Here is a 20,993-nt window from a genome sequence, read left to right on the forward strand (position 1 = left end):
TCTCTCATCTTCTTCAAAGGTCCAACCTTTATAAAACAATTCTCAGTCACTTTCACTCCGGCAAAAGCAACAATGTAAAATAAATTTATTTATTTATCTATCTTCTTTTTGAGAGAAAAAAAACTCCCCGCGTAGACCTTTGAACCTCCAACCGTGGAATTCCAAACAGCGTAGACTTCCCCAATGGGGTCATCTCCTCCTCCTCCTCCTCCTCCTCTTTTTTATTTCTGTCGCTGCAAATTCAGAAACCTCAATAGAGCGACACCTAAGCTAAGAACTAACAATGGGTTTCGCTAGTAATAATGCCGGATTAGAGCCTCACTTGACGGCGGAAAAAGCCGTCTCCGTCATTGGTCTTGGTTTTGATCTATGCAAAGGAATACGATTTTCGGCTTGCATGAAGGGTCCTTCTGGCTCTAGTTTGATAACGTTCGATTCGAATCAGACAAGGGACCTCGTTTTCCCAGGTGGGATTGTCGTCCCTAACGTGTCAGCTTCCATCAGGTGCGACAAAGGGGAGCGCACTAGGTTTCAATCCGACGTGCTGAAGTTTAATCCGGTGATTGTTAACTTTTTTCGTCTCTTGCTAATGATTATGTCCGGTTAAGTGGTTTAGCTGTAGCTCCCTCTTAGCAGCACTTAGTTCTCTTTATTTGGATAATTTGAAACAGTTATTAGTACTGTTGATCATGTCATGGGGTCGCTGTCTTTGAGAGATTGAGAATAAAATCAAGAGGCATTATCTGGAAGATTAGATGAGATGTGGTAGAATTAAGTGAATTTGTGATATTGCAGATGTCGGAGCTATTCAATAAAGAGCTGGGCCTATCGGGAAAGGTTCCATCTGGACAATTCAATCAGATGTTTGACATGAAAAATGGCTGGCCAAAGGATGCGGCTTCCACAAAAAGCCTGGCTTTAGATGGTTGGTTCATAACATTGTATAACATTGAGTTAAGCAGATCCAATATTACTCTTTCAGAGGAATTGATAAGAGAAGTGCCTTCTTCGTGGAACCCCTCTGCCCTTGCTGAGTAAGCCTCTTTGTTCTTGGTGTTGACTTGGTTTTTTGTCTCCCCCCCCCCCCAAAATCTTCTTCGTGATGTTGTGGTGATGTTTTTTGGATTCTTAATTTTGGATGAGCACTGAACTGTTTTGGTGATTCTTCAGGTTTATTGCCAATTATGGGACTCATGTTGTTGTTGGGGTGAAGATGGGTGGTAAGGATGTGATTCATATCAAGCAGTCCAAAAAGTCAGATCTTGAGCCCAAGGACGTGCAGAAATTGTTAAAGCAATTAGCTGACGAGAGGTTTTCTGGTAATTCAAACCAAACTTTCAATGTCAATGCCGCCGAAATATCAGGAAAACTCAAGGTGCAGATTCATCATACTGCTTAATTTCTAATAAAGGGGACACCGCATCTTGCAATTTTGCTAAATGTTCCCTTTTCTTTTTCCCTTTATGCAGGACGATCATGCTAAGTCGTGGGGGTTTCGCAAATCTTTCCCTTTTAGTGGCAGACCAATTGTGAAAAGCCATTCCAAGAACGATGTTAGTATCTCTCTCAAATTTCATTAACTGAGCAATATCTGATCAACTTGCATGTGACAGATTTGGATAGGACTTGACTTAACAAATTCCTATAATCTGTACAGGAGATTCAAAGCATTACCGTTCGAAAGGGAGGAATTGATGCTGGCCAATCTTTCAACGAGTGGCTCTCAACCATATCACAGTCTCCTGATGTGATATCGATGTCATTTGTACCTATTACTTCCCTGCTAAGCAGTTCTGTTCCAGGCAGTATTTTTCTGAGTCATGCGGTGAACTTATACCTTAGATGTGAGTTGACTAATCCCTCTGTGATGATACGTTTTGGTCTATAAACAATGCTTTGGGATGATCCTATAAACAATGCGTGAATTTTGCAGATAAACCTCCAATTGAAGAGCTTCATCAGTTTCTGGAATTCCAGTTGCCTCGGTTATGGGCTCCCATGTATGGTGATCTGCCTCTCGGATTTGGTCATATACAGAGAAGGAACATGTCTCCATCACTTCAGTTCACTCTCATGGGACCCAAGCTTTTTGTTAATACTGCCAAGGTAATTAAGTTAGAGTGATGAAATTACAAAACACGGAAATTTCTGTGAAGTCATCCATTAATTAGCTATTTACAATTTTGCAGGTTGACACTGGAAATAGGCCTGTAACTGGTATTCGCTTGTACTTAGAAGGTAGAAAAAACGACCACCTAGCCATCCATCTTCAGCATCTTTCAGAGATTCCCAGCATCCTCGACATCTCGTACGACCATAGCTATAATCCTACAGATGAATCCGTGGACAAAGGGTACTATGAACCTGTGAAATGGAACATGTTCTCTCACGTATGTGTAGCACCAGTTGAGTACAACCCCTCCCGACTTGATGAGTCCATCGGTATAGTCACTAGGGCATGGTTCGAGGTAAAGCTCGTAGGTATGAAGAAGGTTCTCTTCCTCAGACTTGGGTACTCCTCTGTAGCATCGGCCAGAATTCGCCGATCAGAGTGGGCCGGAGCTTCAACAATGTCTCGAAAATCGGGGTTTTTCTCAGCGTTGATGAGCACGAGGTTGAGCAAGGAGTTGTTGCAGAACACGCCGGAGAAGTCAACAAAGGTGAATATAAACTCGGCCGTGTATGAAGATGGACCGCCGGTGCCGACGAGGGCTCAGAAGATGCTGAACTATGTGGACACGAAAGAGATGGTGAGGGGCCCGGAGGATGTACCGGGGTATTGGGTGGTCACCGGAGCAAAGCTCTGCGTGGAGGATAGCAGAATCTCAGTGAAGGCCAAGTTTTCGTTGCTGACTATAATGTCAGAGGAATCTCTGCCATTCATGAACATGAAGGACTAGGAAAACGATGATGTTGGGAAAAAGGAGTGACATTTCAGAATGTAGTGTTGAGTTGATGACGATATTATAGTATGAGTTGTTTGATAATTGTAAATATTATTCATTCAAATTCTTTTTTCATCATCTTTGTAGCGCAGGGCCAGCTACAGCATAGGTAGCTCGAAGTGGTTCTCTCACGAGAGGCAACCTAAGGATGGTGATCATTGACTTTGCGTCCTTAATACGAGTATTACTGTATTATAAACAAGACAGATAGCGAGGCATCTAAAAAAGTTGAATGGAATGTGTATTCTATTTGTTTTAATCCAGGTCTAAATCTCAGGTCTTCGCTGACTAGTTTGCTCAGGGATTGCAAATGGAATGTGTTATTCTTTTTTTTTTTTTTTTCTGTGATGCAAATGGAATGTGTTATTCTCTTCTCATCAAGTAAAGGTTTTTTTTTTTGTTTTTATTTACAAAATGTCAGTCTTTGATTATTATTAACTCCATTTTTCTTATTTATCTTTCTTTCCTCCACTGAGCAATAAAGATGGACGTCTATTTTTTTTGATAATGATTTTGCTACACTGGGGATTATCTATTTTGGATGTGGCAAATAAAAAAGCAAACTGAATTAAAAATATACTTTTACCTAATATTTTTAGGAAATGCCTTTTGAGAAATTTTCTTGTTGCTGAATTCATTGTTCAAACCGGAGTTTTATATCCATTATTTTAACTATATCTTACTGTTTGTCTACAAATACATGTGGCTTTTGACTTTCTTTGTTTAATTGCTATGCATATGCCCCGCCTTTCTTTCAAAGCCTAAATTATTTGATCCCTTTAAGAATTAGTTTAATTGTCTTTAATATCTTCATTTTGTTTTCTCTCCGGAACATGATTATCGTCTTTTTTATACCATTCCTTCATTCCATTTGTTTGTTGGTTTTCGTTTATCATGACTTGAATTTTTAAATCAAGAAGCTTCAAATATCATGCCGTAGGATATTAAATTTGATAGGTTGAGTGTGAAATGATCTGATTACTGTCAACAAAAGTGGTCACAGTCTTCGTTCAATCAGATTTATGGGAGAAAATTATACCAAAATTGAAGAGTTTATTTTTGATCTCATAAAATGTGAAAAGACCTGTACCTTTGATTAAGAACCCTATTAAACATTATTCCCCCTTGAATAGAGGAAAATGTATAAAATTAAAAATATTCGTAATTAAAAGGATTTATATATTATGAATGATTAATTATACAAATATAAACCTGCATATTATTAACATTAGTTGTTATTAAATATTAAAAAGCAAGTCAAAGCAATTTTGGACCCAACACCGGGAGATATTCAGTTAGTACTGATCCAACGTCAAAGCAATTGTTAAATGCAAAATGAATCATCAAGTATTGATTATTGAAGGAAGGCTGACATGGGCCGAATCCAAATATTTGGGCCTTAGAGCCCACGCACTAATGTGGATTCTGGACACTTCCTTCGAGGTCGGTGGACGCTGGCCTTGAACATTCCCAAACATTCTCGAATTCCCACAACTTCACCCGCAAGGGCTAGATGGCTCCTCCCATCAGTTTAAATACCCACCCTGTCCCTTCCTTTTGGCATCAAGGAAGAACACAACCGAAAGCATTTGCAAAACATTTACCTTACTTGCAATATTTCATCTTCGTTGTGTTTCTGGAAATTCGAAAATGTCGCTGATTCCCAGTTTCTTTGGAGGCCGAAGGAGCAACATCTTCGATCCCTTCTCTCTGGACGTTTGGGATCCTTTTAGGGATTTACCGTTCCCTTCTTCTCTCTCAACCACTTCTGGAGATAATTCTGCATTTGTGAGCACACGGGTGGATTGGAGGGAGACGCCAGAGGCGCATGTGTTCAAGGCGGATCTTCCGGGGCTGAAGAAGGATGAGGTGAAAGTTGAGGTGGAAGATGACAGGGTGCTTCAGATAAGTGGAGAGAGGAACGTGGAGAAAGAAGACAAGAACGACACATGGCACCGCGTGGAGCGCAGCAGCGGCAAATTCATGAGGAGGTTCAGGCTGCCGGAGAATGCTAAGATGGATCAGGTGAAGGCTTCCATGGAGAACGGTGTCCTCACTGTGACTGTTCCAAAGGCAGAGGTTAAGAAGCCTGATGTTAAAGCTATCCAGATTTCTTAAAAAGAATGCCATTCTGTGCTTTCTCTCTGTTTTATAGTCGAAAGTGTGTTGGGTTGGGTGGGAGTTTGAACTTATAAAGTGAAAAAGGGCATTTGTTTTGTGAAGCAGCGTGTTTCTGGGAGTTAGGACCTTTGGAATGGGAGTGAAACAACGGAAGACGATTCCGTGCGATAGTATGATGGCGTCTTGTAAACTTGATATTTGGCTTTTGGGAAGTTTAGTTTGTGAATAAAGTACAGGCTTATTTTGTCGTTGTAATTGTGCTTGGTTGTCGTAATATCATGTGAAGGGAGTTTGCTAAATTGAATTTTCATAAATGGGCATTGTTTTTTTGTTTTTGTTTTACATTTTTAATAATAATGGACAGACAGGTTGTGGTCATCATTCCTGAAATTTTAAAAGTATATTTTGAGGTTTTTTTTCCCTTAAAGAATGACAACTTTGAAGGAAGGAGCAGGTTAAAAAAATAAATAAATGTAAAAAATAAAACAAATTGAAATTTTATTATTAAAAATAAATTAAGTCTCTAGTGTGTTTTTAACAAATTAAATCTTTAATTAACTTTAATATTTAACGTCGGAGGTAGCACTTGGCACTTGCACCCGGAAGCGATAAGATCCAAATATTAAAATACAAATTTAGACTAGCCTTCTATGAATAAAGTACGAACCGAGTTGCGTCACCTTGTTTCCTAGTTGTATTTTTTTTCCTGACCTTACTGCAGTGCGCCTCTCTCCTCCTCTGCTGCTATTTTCTCATTCCCCCTCCCATCAATAGCGTGCCAGTTTAGCCATCAAATATATTCAGCTCCTCCATGTGTAACTACAGCGTGTCAACCTCTTGTGAAATATCTCCTATTTTTTGTGGGCTGCTGCGTCATTGCTGTGGAAGTCTTGAAGCGTCACCCTGATGGCCTCAAGTGCCGCCACTTCCACTGTAGATCGACTCCAATGCCACCGCTGAAGTCAAAAGCAGACCCCTATTGCTTGAGTTAGAAACTTCCATAGAGGTTCTTTCAGAAACGCCGATCTCCAAATCCCAAGACCCAATCTTCTCGGCAGGAAGAAAAACACAAAGGCTCTAAGATGATAAACCCCAATTCAACGACCTGCAAGTCAAAACAACCTTCGCCTAAGAAATCCAAGTCAAAACAAGACAGACTTCCTAAAAAAAGTATTTGCAACGTTCATACATTACCGAATCAAGCTATTGGGAAAGTGAAGAAGATTTAGATGGCGTTCATGGGGAATACACTAATATTATTTTAACATAGCTTCAACATGTATTTTCACAATAACAAAAGCCCGAATTTATAGACTTCAGGTTGTAAAAAAACAACAACCAAATTATTACAGCTTATATGTGTTATTTGCAAAAACTAGTGACATAAAATTAACATGAGACAATTGTTGACACTTGGCTTTTACAGAAGTTAAAAATATATGACATATGGAGGAGACTTGGTTTTTTGTAATTGAGTGGGACTTAGAGTGTCGGGAATTTTAAACTAGTCTGATTTATAATTAAATTTCTCATCGTTAGATATGTTGGAGCATTTCTATCAGATGCTCCCCCACTCTCGAGTTTCCTTTCCAAGGCGGTGGGCACGAGTGTGAGTACACGATGTCTTCTTCTGCGGCTTCCGCCGGACGAGGCGACATCTGTGCTTTGGTTTTTCTTGTTTTGTTTGTCCTTTTTTCTTGTCTTTTGTTTGGTTTTGCTGATGGAGCTTCTTTCTATCGGTTCAGAAATAAGACCTGTTTTTACAATAGCTCTTACTCGATGGTGGTTTTCTTAGATCTACTTCTAATTGCTCTGATTGGCATTTTTGAGGTCGGGTTTGTAAAGATTGTTGGCGATTTTGCTCATTCTACTCCTCAGATGGTTTTAATTGGCTCTGTTTGGTGGTGGCGTGTTGAGAATGAGAGAGGTAGAAAGCTTTCTGTCCATTTGGTGCTATTGCTTGCTTGGTTGGTGGTCAGGTTTTCCCTTCCCTCTGCTGTTTCTCCTTTGCCTTTGTCTATGGATGTTTCTGCGACAATGGGTTTCTCCTATTCTTGCGATAAAAGGGTTGGGACCTAGCGGGTGGTTCTCTGAACCCCCACCCCTTATGGTGGTCTTGTTGCCACTAGCGGCATTTTTGATTTTTCTCTGTCATGGGCTTTGATGCGGTGGTACAGCGACATGGAAGGTCGGCTCATTGCTCCCCTTGTTCTTTGTTTAGGATTAGCATTTGTGACTGTGGGCTTAGTTGTTTGGGCTGTGTTTTTTTGCGTTTCTGTTTTTTTTTCTTGTAAGTCTTTTTTTTTTTGTTAATGGGTACTTTTCCCTGGTCAAGAAAAACATATGTTGGAGCACTTTTTTTCTTCCTTCTGTTGCATCTTTAATTTTCTTTTCTCAATTTTAATCGCATTGTTCATTTGTTTTTAAAATTTGATGGGATCTTATTGGTGGAGGTTGGGATTTGGAAGACAGGGAGGAAGGCCCTAAGATTCTAAATCTATTTATGACAAATTCATTGTAGGAGTCGAATTCATAAGCTTTTGAAATGGTGATTGAGTAGCTTAAGCCCAAGTGACGTTATTGTCTAATTAATATTGGACATCGATAAACCACCTTTTTATTTTCTATATAAACTGAAAAGTGTTAATTATTTAAGTCTAAAGTGAAGCCAAATTCATAAATAATAAAACTAATAGAAAAATTAATTCTTCTTTGAGGCTTTAACCACTCACATAAAGTTTTTGTTCTTGTAATTCAAAATTTAGAGACAGTTTTTCACCGATGAATCGATATTTAAAATTATTTTATTCTGGATTCTTTTCTCTATCAAAATAGCAGATTTCTAAATTCCCATATAATACTTTTGGAATTTCTTTCAAAGGCCGGATAACCAATAATGATATTAATCCAATGATATTGACGTAATACTAGAAAAATAAAAGAGAAGAAACACAATTAATATAAGTTCTTTTTATTCAGGGCGTTAAAATTTAACACTTGCAGTTAAAAATAGGCTAATTTTAAAAGTTGCGACATGGGGTCGAGGGTGCCTCCTTACCCTCCACTCGTCCCGGCTTCAATACTATTATTCTGAAAAAGAAAATTAGAAAATTAGGGAGTGAAAAATTATTATTTTGCGTATTGAACGAATAGGCTATGAAAGGTTCCTAAAATACCAGTGATGATATCTAAATTACGTTTCTGTTGAAATTTATTTTAAAGTTACATTTTCCCAAAGTAAGTTATACATATATATACACTTTTTAAATATTCATGCCAAATCTTCTACACGATACATATAAGCATATGTTTTGCCGATATAAATATAGCTGTTTATAATTGAATTTTATAGAATATATTATCTTTTTAGCAAATATCAAAAAGGGAAAATAAAAAAAAGCATCAGGCCGCCAGCTGGAAAAGAAAAATCGAGAGGGGGTTCTTCTGGAAGCATTAAACCGACCTCGAAAATACTAGAATTATCCCTTTTGTCCTTTTAAATACCGAATGTATCCAGCGTCTTTTTAATCAGAGCAGCAATAACCTCAGCGATCAAGTGGCAGTCTTTTGTCCCAGAACATCTTACTATTCATCGTTTTTAGATTCACTCAAGCCCGCAGTTCAAAAGATGTCGCTGATCCCAAGTGTTTTTGGTGGTCGAAGGAGCAGCATTTTCGATCCATTCTCGGTCGACATGTGGGATCCCTTCAAGGATTTTCCATTTCCCTCTTCTCTCTCGACTCCTTCTGGGGATAATTCTGCATTCGTGAGCACACGGGTGGACTGGAGGGAGACCCCAGAAGCTCATGTGTTCAAGGCCGATCTTCCAGGGCTGAAGAAGGATGAGGTGAAGGTTGAGATTGAAGATGACAGGGTGCTTCAGATAAGCGGAGAGAGGAACGTGGAGAAAGAAGACAAGAATGACACATGGCACCGCGTCGAGCGAAGCAGCGGCAAATTCATGAGGAGGTTCAGGCTGCCGGAGAATGCTAAAATGGATCAGGTGAAGGCTTCCATGGAGAACGGCGTGCTCACTGTCACCGTTCCTAAGGCAGAGGTTAAGAAGGCCGATGTTAAAGCCATCCAGATTTCTTAAAAGAGAATGCCATTGTAGTATTCTTTGCTTCTTCTCCCCCCCCCCCGGGTAATGTATGTGTGGAGTTGGAACTGAGAAGTGAGAGAGTGTCTATGTTTGTGTGCAGTGTGTTTCTGAGAGTTATTACCTTTGGAATGGATCGGGAAAAGACTGTCGTTTGTAATACTATAAATAATCTGTAAAATTGGTAGTTTTGTGGTTGGGGAATAAATAATATAGAGCGTCATTTCCTTGTTGTAATTGTTCTCCAATCTGTGTTTTTGCCTGAGTTTTTCACAGTTCAGTATTTCCCGAGCATGGATGGGGGAAGCTTGCTTCATTGAGTCTGTAATGGGACACAGCGTGGTCTTCTGAAAAGCGGCATCTTGCGTTGCCGGGCGAATTTGGGGGGCATTCTGTCCATAGTTTCTTTGCTTCCCTAAGAACTTAAATTGATTTCTACTGAAGTTTGACTGAATTGGATAATTGATTCTCCTCTGGTCTTAAGATCTGATAGGTTGAGAATATTAATCATAGTAGTTAATATTTTTTCAAACGTTTTAATAATTTTTCTTAATTCTTTCACTCACTTTCTTATTTAATTATTATTAAAAAAGGATAAACATATAAAATAAGTATTATATATAGACTTAATATTAATTTTCACACTAATAGATTAAAGTGGGCATTCCAAATACGTTACCATAATGGAAGTAAACATGTTAGTAACAGACCTCCTTCAAAAAAAAGTCTAAAAGATAAGCTACATAAGCAATAAAAAAGGGGAACGAATAAAAGGTCTTTTGCTTTTTTCCGGAGAAAATACAATAGCTATAAATTTATTGGGAAAATTATTAATAAAAAAATCTCATTCAATTTGGTGTTTTTTTGGCCCTTTTATTTGTGACTTCATGTTGTCTAATTTAATTTCCTCATGAGCACTGCCAGTGCCCTTTTCTATCTGAAATTACCTCAGATGAATCTTTATTATATTTTCTTCTATGAAAATCAGATCAACTTTTTTTAAAGTTCAATATTCATACAATATAATATTTGCTAGTTTACAATAGTTTAAATTCTTTTTAAATTTTACGGGATATTTTTCAATCATAAATGTTTTGATAAATCACTTGCATCTTATCAACATTGCAGTGCACATATTTTATCCTATTCCTATTTAGGTAAAAAATTTTAAAAAATATTCTAGAAGCTGGAATGCTGAGAAGAAGGAGAAAAAATGAACCTAGAATCAAAACGTTTGGAAGATTATGAATCCTAAAATTAAAATTCCAACTCCATCATAAAAAAATAAAACACCGTTGACTATCTTTAAACTACGTCTCCTTTTTTCCCTACAGGTAGGGACGAGCAAACACCCAATCATCCAATCATTAGTCATATAATATCTGGAAGTAAAGTAATAGGAGCTGGGTTTAGCTTCTCATAATGTGACTTGCTGAATTAAGATTTGAATTTTTAATAGAAAGAGTATTTATGTTTAATATTTGATATTATTTGAAATAAGATTATCCAGATATATTTTAGACTTTTATTAGCAAGCCAGTTCGTTACGAAGCTCCGTTCTCTGAAAGTATGAGAGAACAGGAGCTGCATACTTCTATGAGCATCACGCAGCCGACAATGAATAATGCAATAGCATCTTACCGCAGTGACAGAGCCCCCTTTCCCCACAACTTTATGAATACCAAGTTCCTGGGCTAATTTAAGCCCAAAAATGGCTCCCCAGAGCCCTGCGAGCAAAGCATTAGAGTTTCCTTCTTTATAGAGCCACCTATCCACTCGCTGCTACTGCCACGAAGCACTTCTCCACGCCTCACCACACCTGGGCAGCCTTTGCCAACTCCGTCGAAGCTTAGTTTTGACCATCCTCCAGGAGGAAACACCCACTTCACATATTTGACTTGCTTGCATGAACCATTGTTGTCATATTTTTTTTGCCAGTATGCCACATTCAAACATATGCTTCTTGATAATCATGTCAGGGCTTGTGGGCAGACAAAATCCTTCCTCAAATAAAGCACTGTTCCTCCAGTTCTATAATCACTGCTCTTCAGATTGTGTATAAACCACTCTATCATATTATCATTAAAGAACTGCACATTAGAGTTGGCTATCCCCAGGTCATTCCTAATTTTTCTCAACACAGGGCACTCTCTTAGAACATGACTCTGATTCTCAATATCAGCTCCACCTCTCAAACATTTTTGTTCTCTACCAAATAACCTATTTTGTGCTGCAGCTGTACGGAGCCTGCCATGAATGGCAATCCGTACGAAAACCTGTATACGTCTCGGAACCTTCAAATTCCACACCAATCTCCGAATACAATCCCTGCACTCTAAATTACATCTCTACCAAAACTCATCCTGAAGTTGCATTTTTCCTGGTGGGCTGTTTTTTAAGCAGGTCCAAATAGGATTTACTTTTTTTATTTTTTATACCCTTAATTATCATTACATTATATAAATAAAACAATAAATGTAATTTAATTGAGTTTTCTAAAATATTTTACATTTTTGGTAGACAACAAGATCACTCTGTGGTTGAATCTTCTTTTTTTCTATTTTTTTTTTTAGGTGTTGTGGGTCCAGTCCCCAGCTCGGATGATAATCTGGATTCTTCCAATCGGTACCAAAGCATCAAGACGTTGGCTGGAAAAGTAAGATCGCGAAATACTGGGGCCCTTCTGGAAATATCAAAAACCGACCTCAAAATACTAGATTTCTCCCTCCATTCCTTTTAAATGGCCGATGTATCGGCAATGGTGAGAAGCATAATCGTAATCAACTTCAGCGATCAAGTCGTGTGCGCACTTTCTCCTATCTTCAATTGTTATACACATTCATGCTCTACGATTAGAAGATGTCGTTGATCCCAGGTGTTGTTGGTGGCCGAAGGAGCAGCATTTTCGATCCATTCTCTCTGGACGTTTGGGACCCCTTCAAGGATTTCCCTTTCCCCTCTTCTCTCTCAACTTCTTCTCAGGATAATTCTGCGTTTGTGAGCACTCGGGTGGACTGGAAGGAGACCCCAGAAGCGCATGTGTTCAAGGCGGATCTCCCAGGGCTGAAGAAGGATGACGTTAAGGTTGAGATCGAAGATGACAGGGTGCTTCAGATCAGCGGAGAGAGGAACGTGGAGAAAGAGGACAAGAACGACACATGGCATCGCGTTGAGCGAAGCAGCGGCAAATTCACGAGGAGATTCAGACTGCCGGAGAGTGCCAAAATGGATCAAGTGAAGGCTTCCATGGAGAATGGGGTTCTTACTGTCACTGTTCCGAAGGAAGAGGTGAAGAAGCCTGAAGTTAAGGCCATCGAGATCTCTGGTTAAGAATAAACGACATTCTCTGGTTTCTTTTCTGGTTTTATATTGACGAGTTTTTATCCGTCACATTAGAAGTATCGGTTTTTATGCTTGTAAAATAGAATGTTCGTCTCAGTCGTTACTTTAAGAGCGGACAAAGAAAGAGACTGTGATCTCTCATATAACTTGTCCGTATAAATTTACTTGTGAGTTTTGATGAGTGTGGTTTTGGAATAAGATATAAACTTAATTTCCTTTGGTTCTTGTTCAATAAAATCCATCGACATCTTTGTTGTCCCTTTCATTACGCAACGAACTGATGCGAATTCGAGCGTCACAATCGGAGTTTGGATTGAACATTAAAGAGGGTCGATGGGTAATTGCAGAGTGTTCTTGTGCAGTGCATCTGGATCTTTGAGAAAGCAGAGAGTGAGAATCTAAGTGTAGCAGGCAGATTTCACAGATTTGTGCAGACGTACTTCACTAATATGCGTACATGGCCTTTCTTCTGGTGGCAAAACGTGATCAATGTTAGAGATGAAAACCATATTTTCAAGTATATATTTTATATGTATTTCCGAATTTTTTGTTTTTATTTTAATTTGAACAAGTCATATTCTCTCGTTATCTATCTTAATACGTGGAAAGTGAAAAATATACTCCCTACCAAAATTTGACCCGCACTAGAATAATTTCATCTCTATTGTGCGAGTATTTCAAGTAAAGACTGGTAAATCGATAATCAGTGATCAAATAACAGCTTTGATGATTTCATATTGTACAGTGCTATTGATTGCGTGGGAAAAAAGGGAGAAGAATTTAACAGAACGTGTCAATATACTGAAATATTGATAAACAATGATAGATAAAATAGGTAGTTATCTAATAAAATCATTTTTTGGCATGTAGAAAGTAGTTATCTCATGTGAAAGTGGATAAATAACTACTTCTCTTTTTACAGTGTGAGTTACACTACAAAAAAGATTTTATATTTAAGATATGAAGAGTATATCTGAAACGAGAATGGATATTGTTGTGTAAAGGAAAAAACTGTAACGAGTGCGTGATTAACAGAGTTCAAATCATTTGGCAAAAAAAAAAGAACGAAAAAAAGACGGAGTTCAAATCATAGCTCAACTCCATCTTTCCATATTCCTAGGAATTTTTTAGATTCTTTTTTCTTATATATGAAGTTAAAGAACGTTTTTGCCTGGGCGCCCGTGTAAGAGTCAGGTCACTGATTAATTCGATCATCTGACATCGGAAATTATGGCTTCGGTTTGAAGCAGGTCACTCGTGTTCGGTCATAGTATCTCAATGCCAATTATTTTGGGTTGAGATAAAAATGTATCGAGACAGGATTTTGGTCCAGTTCTGTCCTGATATTTTATTTTTATAATTTTATGAATTTATTTTATTTATTATTAATAGAATAATATTATAACATTATAATTATGTTGTTCGCAACTTTTATATGGGTAATGTGATGTATTTTAGGCGATATTTTGAGTTTATATATTTTTCAGAGAAACGTTGTTTTTGGTTATTTTTTTTATTACTATCAAATTTTAACCAATTTTTATATATTTTCTTTATAAAATTGTTAGTTTGAGTTTTTATGATGTAAAACATAATTGGTTTTGAACCAAAAAATTCAACAAAAGAAAAAGATAGTTGGGATGGGACACGGGATGAAGAGGTCCTCCCATTTTGGTTATTAGGGCGGGATTGTCCCAATTTGTCTCATAAATAATTTAATTTTAAGATGTGAGAATTAAAAGAAAAGACTATTTTCTGTGAATAGATGCTTGGTGTTCTGAATTCTATAGCACAACAGAGCAATGTCCCTATTAAAGTAGTAAAAACGAAACAATATTAACAACACGCGTTAATTTAGTCAACGCTGGCCTTTTAGTTGGAAGCCAAAAATGTCTGTTGACTGTCACAAAAATCACAAGAGTCTGTATGCTTCAACATCATATATTCGAGTTTGTAATAACCTTTCTATTTACAATTAAAATATTATTTTGAATCTGTAACATAAGAGTTGAATAATTAATCTGAAAAGATTAATAAAATGGTTAAGTTGGATACTTATTACACATGTATTGATTTTTCTAAATTATCTTATTTAATATGTACGTTAAAATTAACTCTTAATAAAAAATAAATTTTTTTACAATTAATAAGATTATTTTGAAAAAATACTATAAATTTGATAGACAAGTTGGATTAAGTCTTGTATTTAAAATTAAATCTAATTCTCAACAAGTTTTTAAAAGGTTATAGCTAATAAATTAGATTATGAGATTACATGATTATATCACTGCATAGATTTTTCAGCCTTGAAATATGTTTTATGACAACCACTTGAATGCGTTGGCAACTGCAAATAAGATAAAGGTGATGTCAGGTCAAAAAAAAAAAAAAGAAGGTGAAGAAGTAAACACAGATTATTTCAGGGCCAAAAAAGACATAAAAGAAAGGGAAAATTGTAAAAAAAGATCTTGAAATTGCAAAAACGCAGATAGGGACCCTTGACAACTTCACTTTAGGTTTTGACAAAAATAATATGCCCTGAAGTTGTCAAAACCCAAAGTGAAATTGTCAAGGGTCCCTATCTGCGTTTTTGCAATTCCAAGGTCTTTTTTTACAATTTCCCCTAAAAGAAACTCGGGCGACAATTAATTGGGCTTATTGCCTCATATACAAAATAATCTCGATTCTTCCACATTTTTCTATGGACGGGTCAAGCTCGAAACTCTCCTGGTCTAATCGCATGATAAGCCTTTAAAAAGAAAAATCTGGAAAAATATAGGTCTTTCCGGAAAATCTCCTTCCATTGCTTTAAATAGCTGGTGTATCCCGTCCGTGACCTGTACAGAAACGTCACTAATTTGAGAAATCAAGCAGCAATCCCAAGCAATTTCTACTCTTTCCTCCTGATATAATCCTTGCTCAAGTTCGAAGATTGGAAAATGTCGTTGATTCCAAGTTTCTTCAGTGGTCGAAGGAGCAACGTATTCGATCCTTTCTCCCTCGACGTTTGGGATCCCTTCAAGGATTTCCCTTTTCCTTCTTCCCTGTCAACCACCGCGGGGGATAATTCTGCATTTGTGAGCACACGGGTGGATTGGAGGGAGACCCCAGAAGCGCATGTGTTCAAGGCGGATCTTCCAGGGCTGAAGAAGGATGAGGTGAAGGTTGAGATCGAGGATGACAGGGTGCTTCAGATAAGCGGAGAGAGGAACGTGGAGAAAGAAGACAAGAACGATACATGGCACCGCGTCGAGCGAAGCAGCGGCAGATTCATGAGGAGGTTCAGGCTGCCGGAGAATGCTAAAATGGATCAGGTGAAGGCTTCCATGGAGAACGGTGTGCTTACTGTTACCGTTCCCAAGGCAGAGGTTAAGAAGGCCGATGTTAAAGCCATCCAGATTTCTTAAAAAGAATGGTAATCTGGGTTTTTGTGGGTTTGTTTTGGAGAATATGCATGTCTTTGTAAGTGCTGAATCGTCTATGTTTGTAAAATAGTGTGCTCTGCAATAAGGTGTGTCTAGAAAGGAGAGCGTCCTGTAAGCTTTGACGCGTGTGTGTCTGTGTAAATTTACATGAGTCTTGATCTGTGTTATTGAAATAAAGTGTGCCTTTTTTGTTATCTTTGATTTGTTGTTTTTGCTTGACTTCGTTTGATGTTTGATGTCTAAGCAATTCAAATTCTGCGCTGTAAATGAAAAATGCTTGTCTATCATGGAATGTTTAGATAAGTTGGAGGTCCAAATTGCATTTCACTCTGAAAAAGTTTCGAACTCAATCTTGCTAATATCCCAGGGGTTAAGACGCAAAAGGTTCAAACGCTATTTTCAGATTGCGGAGGCAAGTGAGTGATTTAATATGTTTCCATTTCTTGTTTTTGCGTGCTTTCAAGCTTCAGTGTGTGGAGTTGTCTCCTCTCTCTTCATATGAGAACACGTCGACGCATTAAAGCGTTTTCCGAAAATTCTCAGCTTAAAGGATCAGTTCATCTGCGTGGGAAATGGGCCTTCTCTAACCTACATTTGAAGGGCGAGTCTGAAATTCGAACTGGCCAACAAAAAAGGAAACTACATAACCAAAAAGGTTGAATTAGAGTGGCTAAAATTTTTAACTTTGAAGTCTTCAACCATTTACGTACCCTAAAAAATCTCACTCATCTGAAATACTTTCACTTCCACGTACGTAATTAGATGAGCACACGTGATATAGGGGTTATAGATATAACTTGTTAAAGCGGATGGATCATTTGTTAAAATCAGATAAAAATTTTGTGAAATTGTCGAAACCAAATGCAATAATTTAAAACTGCAAGGAATTAAAATGAAAAAGTCAATTAAACTATAAATTATAAGCATTAATAATAGTATCACTCCAAGGGAACACCAAATGACCGTAACAGCAACTCCTCGAGAACATAGAGGAAGATTCTTTTTTTTTTTTTTTTAGGTGAGAAAAAGGGGCTAAGCCCATACAAAATAAACAACTAAGGGAAACAAACAACTACAAGACTCCAGCGGCTTCTTCCTTGAGCATTTTCTCCAGCATACTCGGGGGAGCCGACCATCTGACCCACTGTTCAACTTGTTCCAGACTTATCGTTGCCAGGCAATCTGCACAACCGTTTCCTTCTCTATAGATATGATTAACCTTCACTTGCCAATCTTTCTGTAACATATTGCGTATCATAGTAAAGAGCCATAGACTTCCGTTGCAGGGTTTGTCACTGTTGATGGCCTCAATTACCTGGCTGGCATCACATTCCACCTCGACTTTCTTAAACCCCAGATTCCAGCATTCTTGTAGACCTACCAATAAGCTTCTGGCTTCAGCGTTAGTAGCACTGGTTTGTCTGATTTTCATCGTGAATCCTCCCAACCATTCGCCACAGTCCCCTCTTATTACACCTCCACATCCGTTCATGCCCTGTTCCGGACCAGTCGCATCTGTGTTCAACTTACACCACCCCTTTTCAGGTGCTTTCCACTTGATATTCCTATCTCTTTCTATGACCCTCTCTATCAGCATCTCCCCCCACCTGTGATGGTAGTACTGCAAAGCGTTGTAAATAACTTTTTCCGGGTTCGACGGGAACTCAAACTCCTCATCATGTATCAGAAGATTCCTCCAGTTCCATATTTGCCAAATTCCCATTGCAAATAGTTCATTCCAATTGAAATTTTCAGAGACTCGTCGCTTGTCTAGAATATTCCCTATTACCCAGTCCTTCCAATCCTGACCGAAGAACTTGGGTCTTGCTTGCCAAGGCACTATTTTCCTCCAGATAGAAGTGGCATAAAGGCAATCTCTCAGGGCATGCTGGTGATTCTCCTTGGCGCGGTTGCATAATTCACACCAACCTTGGCTTCCGTCCCATTTACTTGTGACATCCTTCGTGGGGAGTTTTTTGTGAAGGACTCTCCAGATAAAGACATGCACCCTCTCTGGTAAGCGTAATTTCCATATCAACTTCCAGTGTTTTCCATATGTTGAGTTTTGCATACCTTTTAGATTTAGATACGCACTCGAGGTAGTGAAAACCCCATTGCTAGTTAACCTCCATTTCAGACCCTTTGTATCTTGCTGGTTCGGACTTCTGGCCTCAGACACATTTATTTGGAAGCTATCCCAAGCTCTAGCCATTTCTTTCCAGAGTCTTGAGTCCGTGGCTTTTGTTATAGGTCTGTCCCTAGTACTTGACCCTCTTCCATATTTACCGAGCAACACCTTAACCCACAATGCGTTGGGTTCGGTATTTAATCTCCATAACAGCTTATGTATGAAGGCATCATTCATTTCTATCATTGACTTAATTCCCATCCCTCCTTGAGATTTCTCTCTACACAGCGTCTCCCATCCAATCGCATGCCATGAGTGCTTGTTTCCTTCTTCCCCCCATATAAACCTCCTCTGCACTTTTTCCATCTCCTCTATTACTCCCTTTGGCAGTTTATCATGTTGCATGGGATAAATTGCCATGGAGCTAGTAACTGCTTTGACCAGAGTGATTCTTCCTGCCATTGAGAGACTAGAGGCCTTCCATCCACCCAGTTTCTGTTTGAGTTTATCCAGCATGCCTGCATAGCGGGTCCGTCTTTTCCTTTGGTGAGAGATATTTGCCCCCAGGTATCTACCGAGCTCAGCAACCTCCTTAAAATTGCTTCTGGAACAAATTGCCCTCCTTGAGTGCACCAGAGCATTTGGTGAGAAATAGATCACTGTTTTCTCTTGACTAATCTTGTGTCCTGATATTTCCCCAAACTCCTGTAAACAATTTAAGATATTGTCAATTTGAGAAAGACTCGCCTCTACAAAAAGAACAAGATCGTCAGCAAACATCATATGAGTTATAATGGGTCCTGCTTTGCCTACTCTCAAACCTCTCCACTGTTTCACTCTCTCTCTATCTAGGATCATATGGGTAAGTTTTTCCATTCCGAGTACAAAAAGATAAGGAGAAATGGGATCGCCCTGTCTAATTCCCCGTGTGGGCTGAAAGCCTTCTAATTTCTCGCCATGCCACAGAATATTTGTAATGTCGGTCAGAACACAACCCAGAATTCTTTCCTTTGTTTCCTCCGGACATTCCATCTCCTCCAATATTTTACCAATAAAATTCCAATTCATCCTATCGTAGGCCTTTTCAAGATCGACTTTGATTGCCATATAACCTTTCTTTCCTTTTTTCCTTCTCATGGATTGAATCATCTCATTAACAATGATGATATTATCATGGATAATTCTTCCTGGGACAAAGCTAACTTGATAGGGGGACACCACTGTTGGCATGATACCCTTCAATCTTTGCACCAAAATTTTGGAGACACATTTGTAGATGACATTACAGAGTGAGATAGGTCTTAGCTGGTTTACTCTCTCCGGATTGTCAACCTTGGGAGTTAAAGTGATCAAGGTAGAGTTGACAGCTTTCAAATTCTTTGGATCAGTCCACATGTTCTTCACTGCTCTACACACACTTTCACCCATTATATCCCAACACTTCTGATAGAATATTGCCGGGAACCCATCTGAACCGGGAGCTTTCAAGCCGCCAATAGAAAACATGGCTTGTTTGATTTCTTCGTTACATAACACACTTCCAATCCTATCCCATTCTTCTTGTTTAACTTCTGGCCAGCTATGCATCGTTTTGACCCACTTTCTATCCGTCACTTCCTCTTCAAACAAGTCTTGAAAGTACCTGTTGATCAGCTTGCCTACCTCCTCCTTCCCCTCTATTCTTTCATTCTGTTCATCTTTCAAGACTGAGACTCTCGTCCTTCTTCTTTTCACATTGGTCTTTGAGTGATAGAAGGTTGTGTTCCTGTCCCCATCATTAAGCCATTTAGTTCTAGCTTTTTGGAACCACAAGATCTCCTCTTGCTTCAAGATTTCCTGTAGCTCCTTTTGGAGATTTGCCTCAAGTTCCTCCAGGAATCGGTTATTATGGTCAGCAGAAACTTTCTGTATGCCCGTTATCCTTCTTAGGATTTCTTTCTTTTTTTCCTTAACATGGCCAAAGACCTTGACATTCCACTCCTTCAGAAACTCCTCTAGCCCTTTCAAATCCTTTGGTAACTCCATCTCATTCTTCCATATATCTTGGATAGACGGTTTGAATTCTTTGTGAGTGAGCCACATGGCTTCAAATCTGAATGGACGTTTGGACCTGTTGTTCTGGGGGCCTGTTAAATAGATGAATAAAGGATGGTGATTAGATTGCACTCTTGGCCCCACTCTTACCCTAGCTTCACCGAAAGAGTTTCTCCAGTTTTGGTTGCAGAGTGCTCGGTCTAGTTTCTTATAAAGTCTTCCCCCAAACTTCGTGGCTGGACCTCGCCAGGTGTATCTAGGCCCTTCTGAGCCCAAATCGATCAACCTACAACGGTTAATATTGTCAAGGAATCTCCTGCATTTTCTATCATTAGGATTACTCCCTCCTCTCTGCTCACTGCCATCTTTAATGTCATTAAAATCTCCCGCAAGAAGCCATGGGAGTTTAGTACGTTGCGCTACACCTTCTAAATTTTCCCATAATTCTCTTCTTTCCATCTCTCTTGGGCTTGCATAGACGGCTGTGAAAGCCCACCTGCTTTGCCCCAAACCTGTTACTACTCCATGCAGGTATTGTTTATTGCTTTCTAAAATAGAGATTTCGATTTTATCATCATTCCACAAAATCCAAATCCCTCCCGACATCCCTGTAGCTTCACTAATTTTTTGATTTTTGTACCCCAGTCTTTTGATCACTCTCTGGGCTGTTTCTCCGCTGCACCGTGTTTCTAGTAATACAACAACGGTAGGCTTCAATCTATTTTTCATGTCTCTAAGAGCACATCCGAATTCCTTTCCGGCTGCTCCTCTAACATTCCAAACTACAATCATTAATAAGATAAAGAAGATATGGAGAGGTCCACGTACGCTTCTTAATCTTCCATACTGGAACATTGATGCTCCTCTATACTCCTTGGGGTTATCTGACCCTGGGCTCT

General features: G+C 38.8%; 5 protein-coding genes across 5 annotated transcripts; all 5 read left to right on the top strand.

Annotated features, from left to right (window-relative positions):
• Window positions 1-278: 278 nt before the first annotated feature.
• Window positions 279-3,005, top strand: LOC114734125 (MACPF domain-containing protein NSL1). Its single transcript, XM_028921661.1, has 7 exons — window positions 279-559; window positions 796-1,034; window positions 1,171-1,375; window positions 1,470-1,553; window positions 1,658-1,844; window positions 1,934-2,106; window positions 2,190-3,005. The coding sequence occupies exons 1-7, from the start codon at window positions 284-286 to the stop codon at window positions 2,898-2,900; spliced, it is 1,875 nt and encodes a 624-aa protein (XP_028777494.1). The 5' UTR covers window positions 279-283; the 3' UTR covers window positions 2,901-3,005.
• Window positions 3,006-4,527: 1,522 nt separating this feature from the next.
• On the top strand, window positions 4,528-5,380 carry LOC114734103 (17.3 kDa class I heat shock protein-like). The gene has a single exon (XM_028921617.1). The coding sequence runs from the start codon at window positions 4,596-4,598 to the stop codon at window positions 5,061-5,063; it is 468 nt and encodes a 155-aa protein (XP_028777450.1). The 5' UTR covers window positions 4,528-4,595; the 3' UTR covers window positions 5,064-5,380.
• Window positions 5,381-8,654: 3,274 nt separating this feature from the next.
• LOC114734102 (17.3 kDa class I heat shock protein-like) lies at window positions 8,655-16,126 on the top strand. Its single transcript, XM_028921616.1, has 2 exons — window positions 8,655-9,162; window positions 15,908-16,126. Exon 1 carries the CDS (start codon window positions 8,695-8,697, stop codon window positions 9,160-9,162), a length of 468 nt encoding a protein of 155 aa, XP_028777449.1. The 5' UTR covers window positions 8,655-8,694; the 3' UTR covers window positions 15,908-16,126.
• On the top strand, window positions 12,016-12,533 carry LOC114734100 (17.3 kDa class I heat shock protein-like). The gene has a single exon (XM_028921614.1). The coding sequence runs from the start codon at window positions 12,025-12,027 to the stop codon at window positions 12,493-12,495; it is 471 nt and encodes a 156-aa protein (XP_028777447.1). The 5' UTR covers window positions 12,016-12,024; the 3' UTR covers window positions 12,496-12,533.
• LOC114734101 (17.3 kDa class I heat shock protein-like) lies at window positions 15,315-16,128 on the top strand. Its single transcript, XM_028921615.1, has one exon. It carries the CDS (start codon window positions 15,447-15,449, stop codon window positions 15,912-15,914), a length of 468 nt encoding a protein of 155 aa, XP_028777448.1. The 5' UTR covers window positions 15,315-15,446; the 3' UTR covers window positions 15,915-16,128.
• Window positions 16,129-20,993: the final 4,865 nt, after the last annotated feature.

This window comes from Neltuma alba, unplaced genomic scaffold (assembly GCF_004799145.2).
Source record: "Neltuma alba isolate B1F8T4 unplaced genomic scaffold, ASM479914v2 tig00013076_pilon, whole genome shotgun sequence".
Taxonomy (NCBI): domain Eukaryota; kingdom Viridiplantae; phylum Streptophyta; class Magnoliopsida; order Fabales; family Fabaceae; genus Neltuma; species Neltuma alba.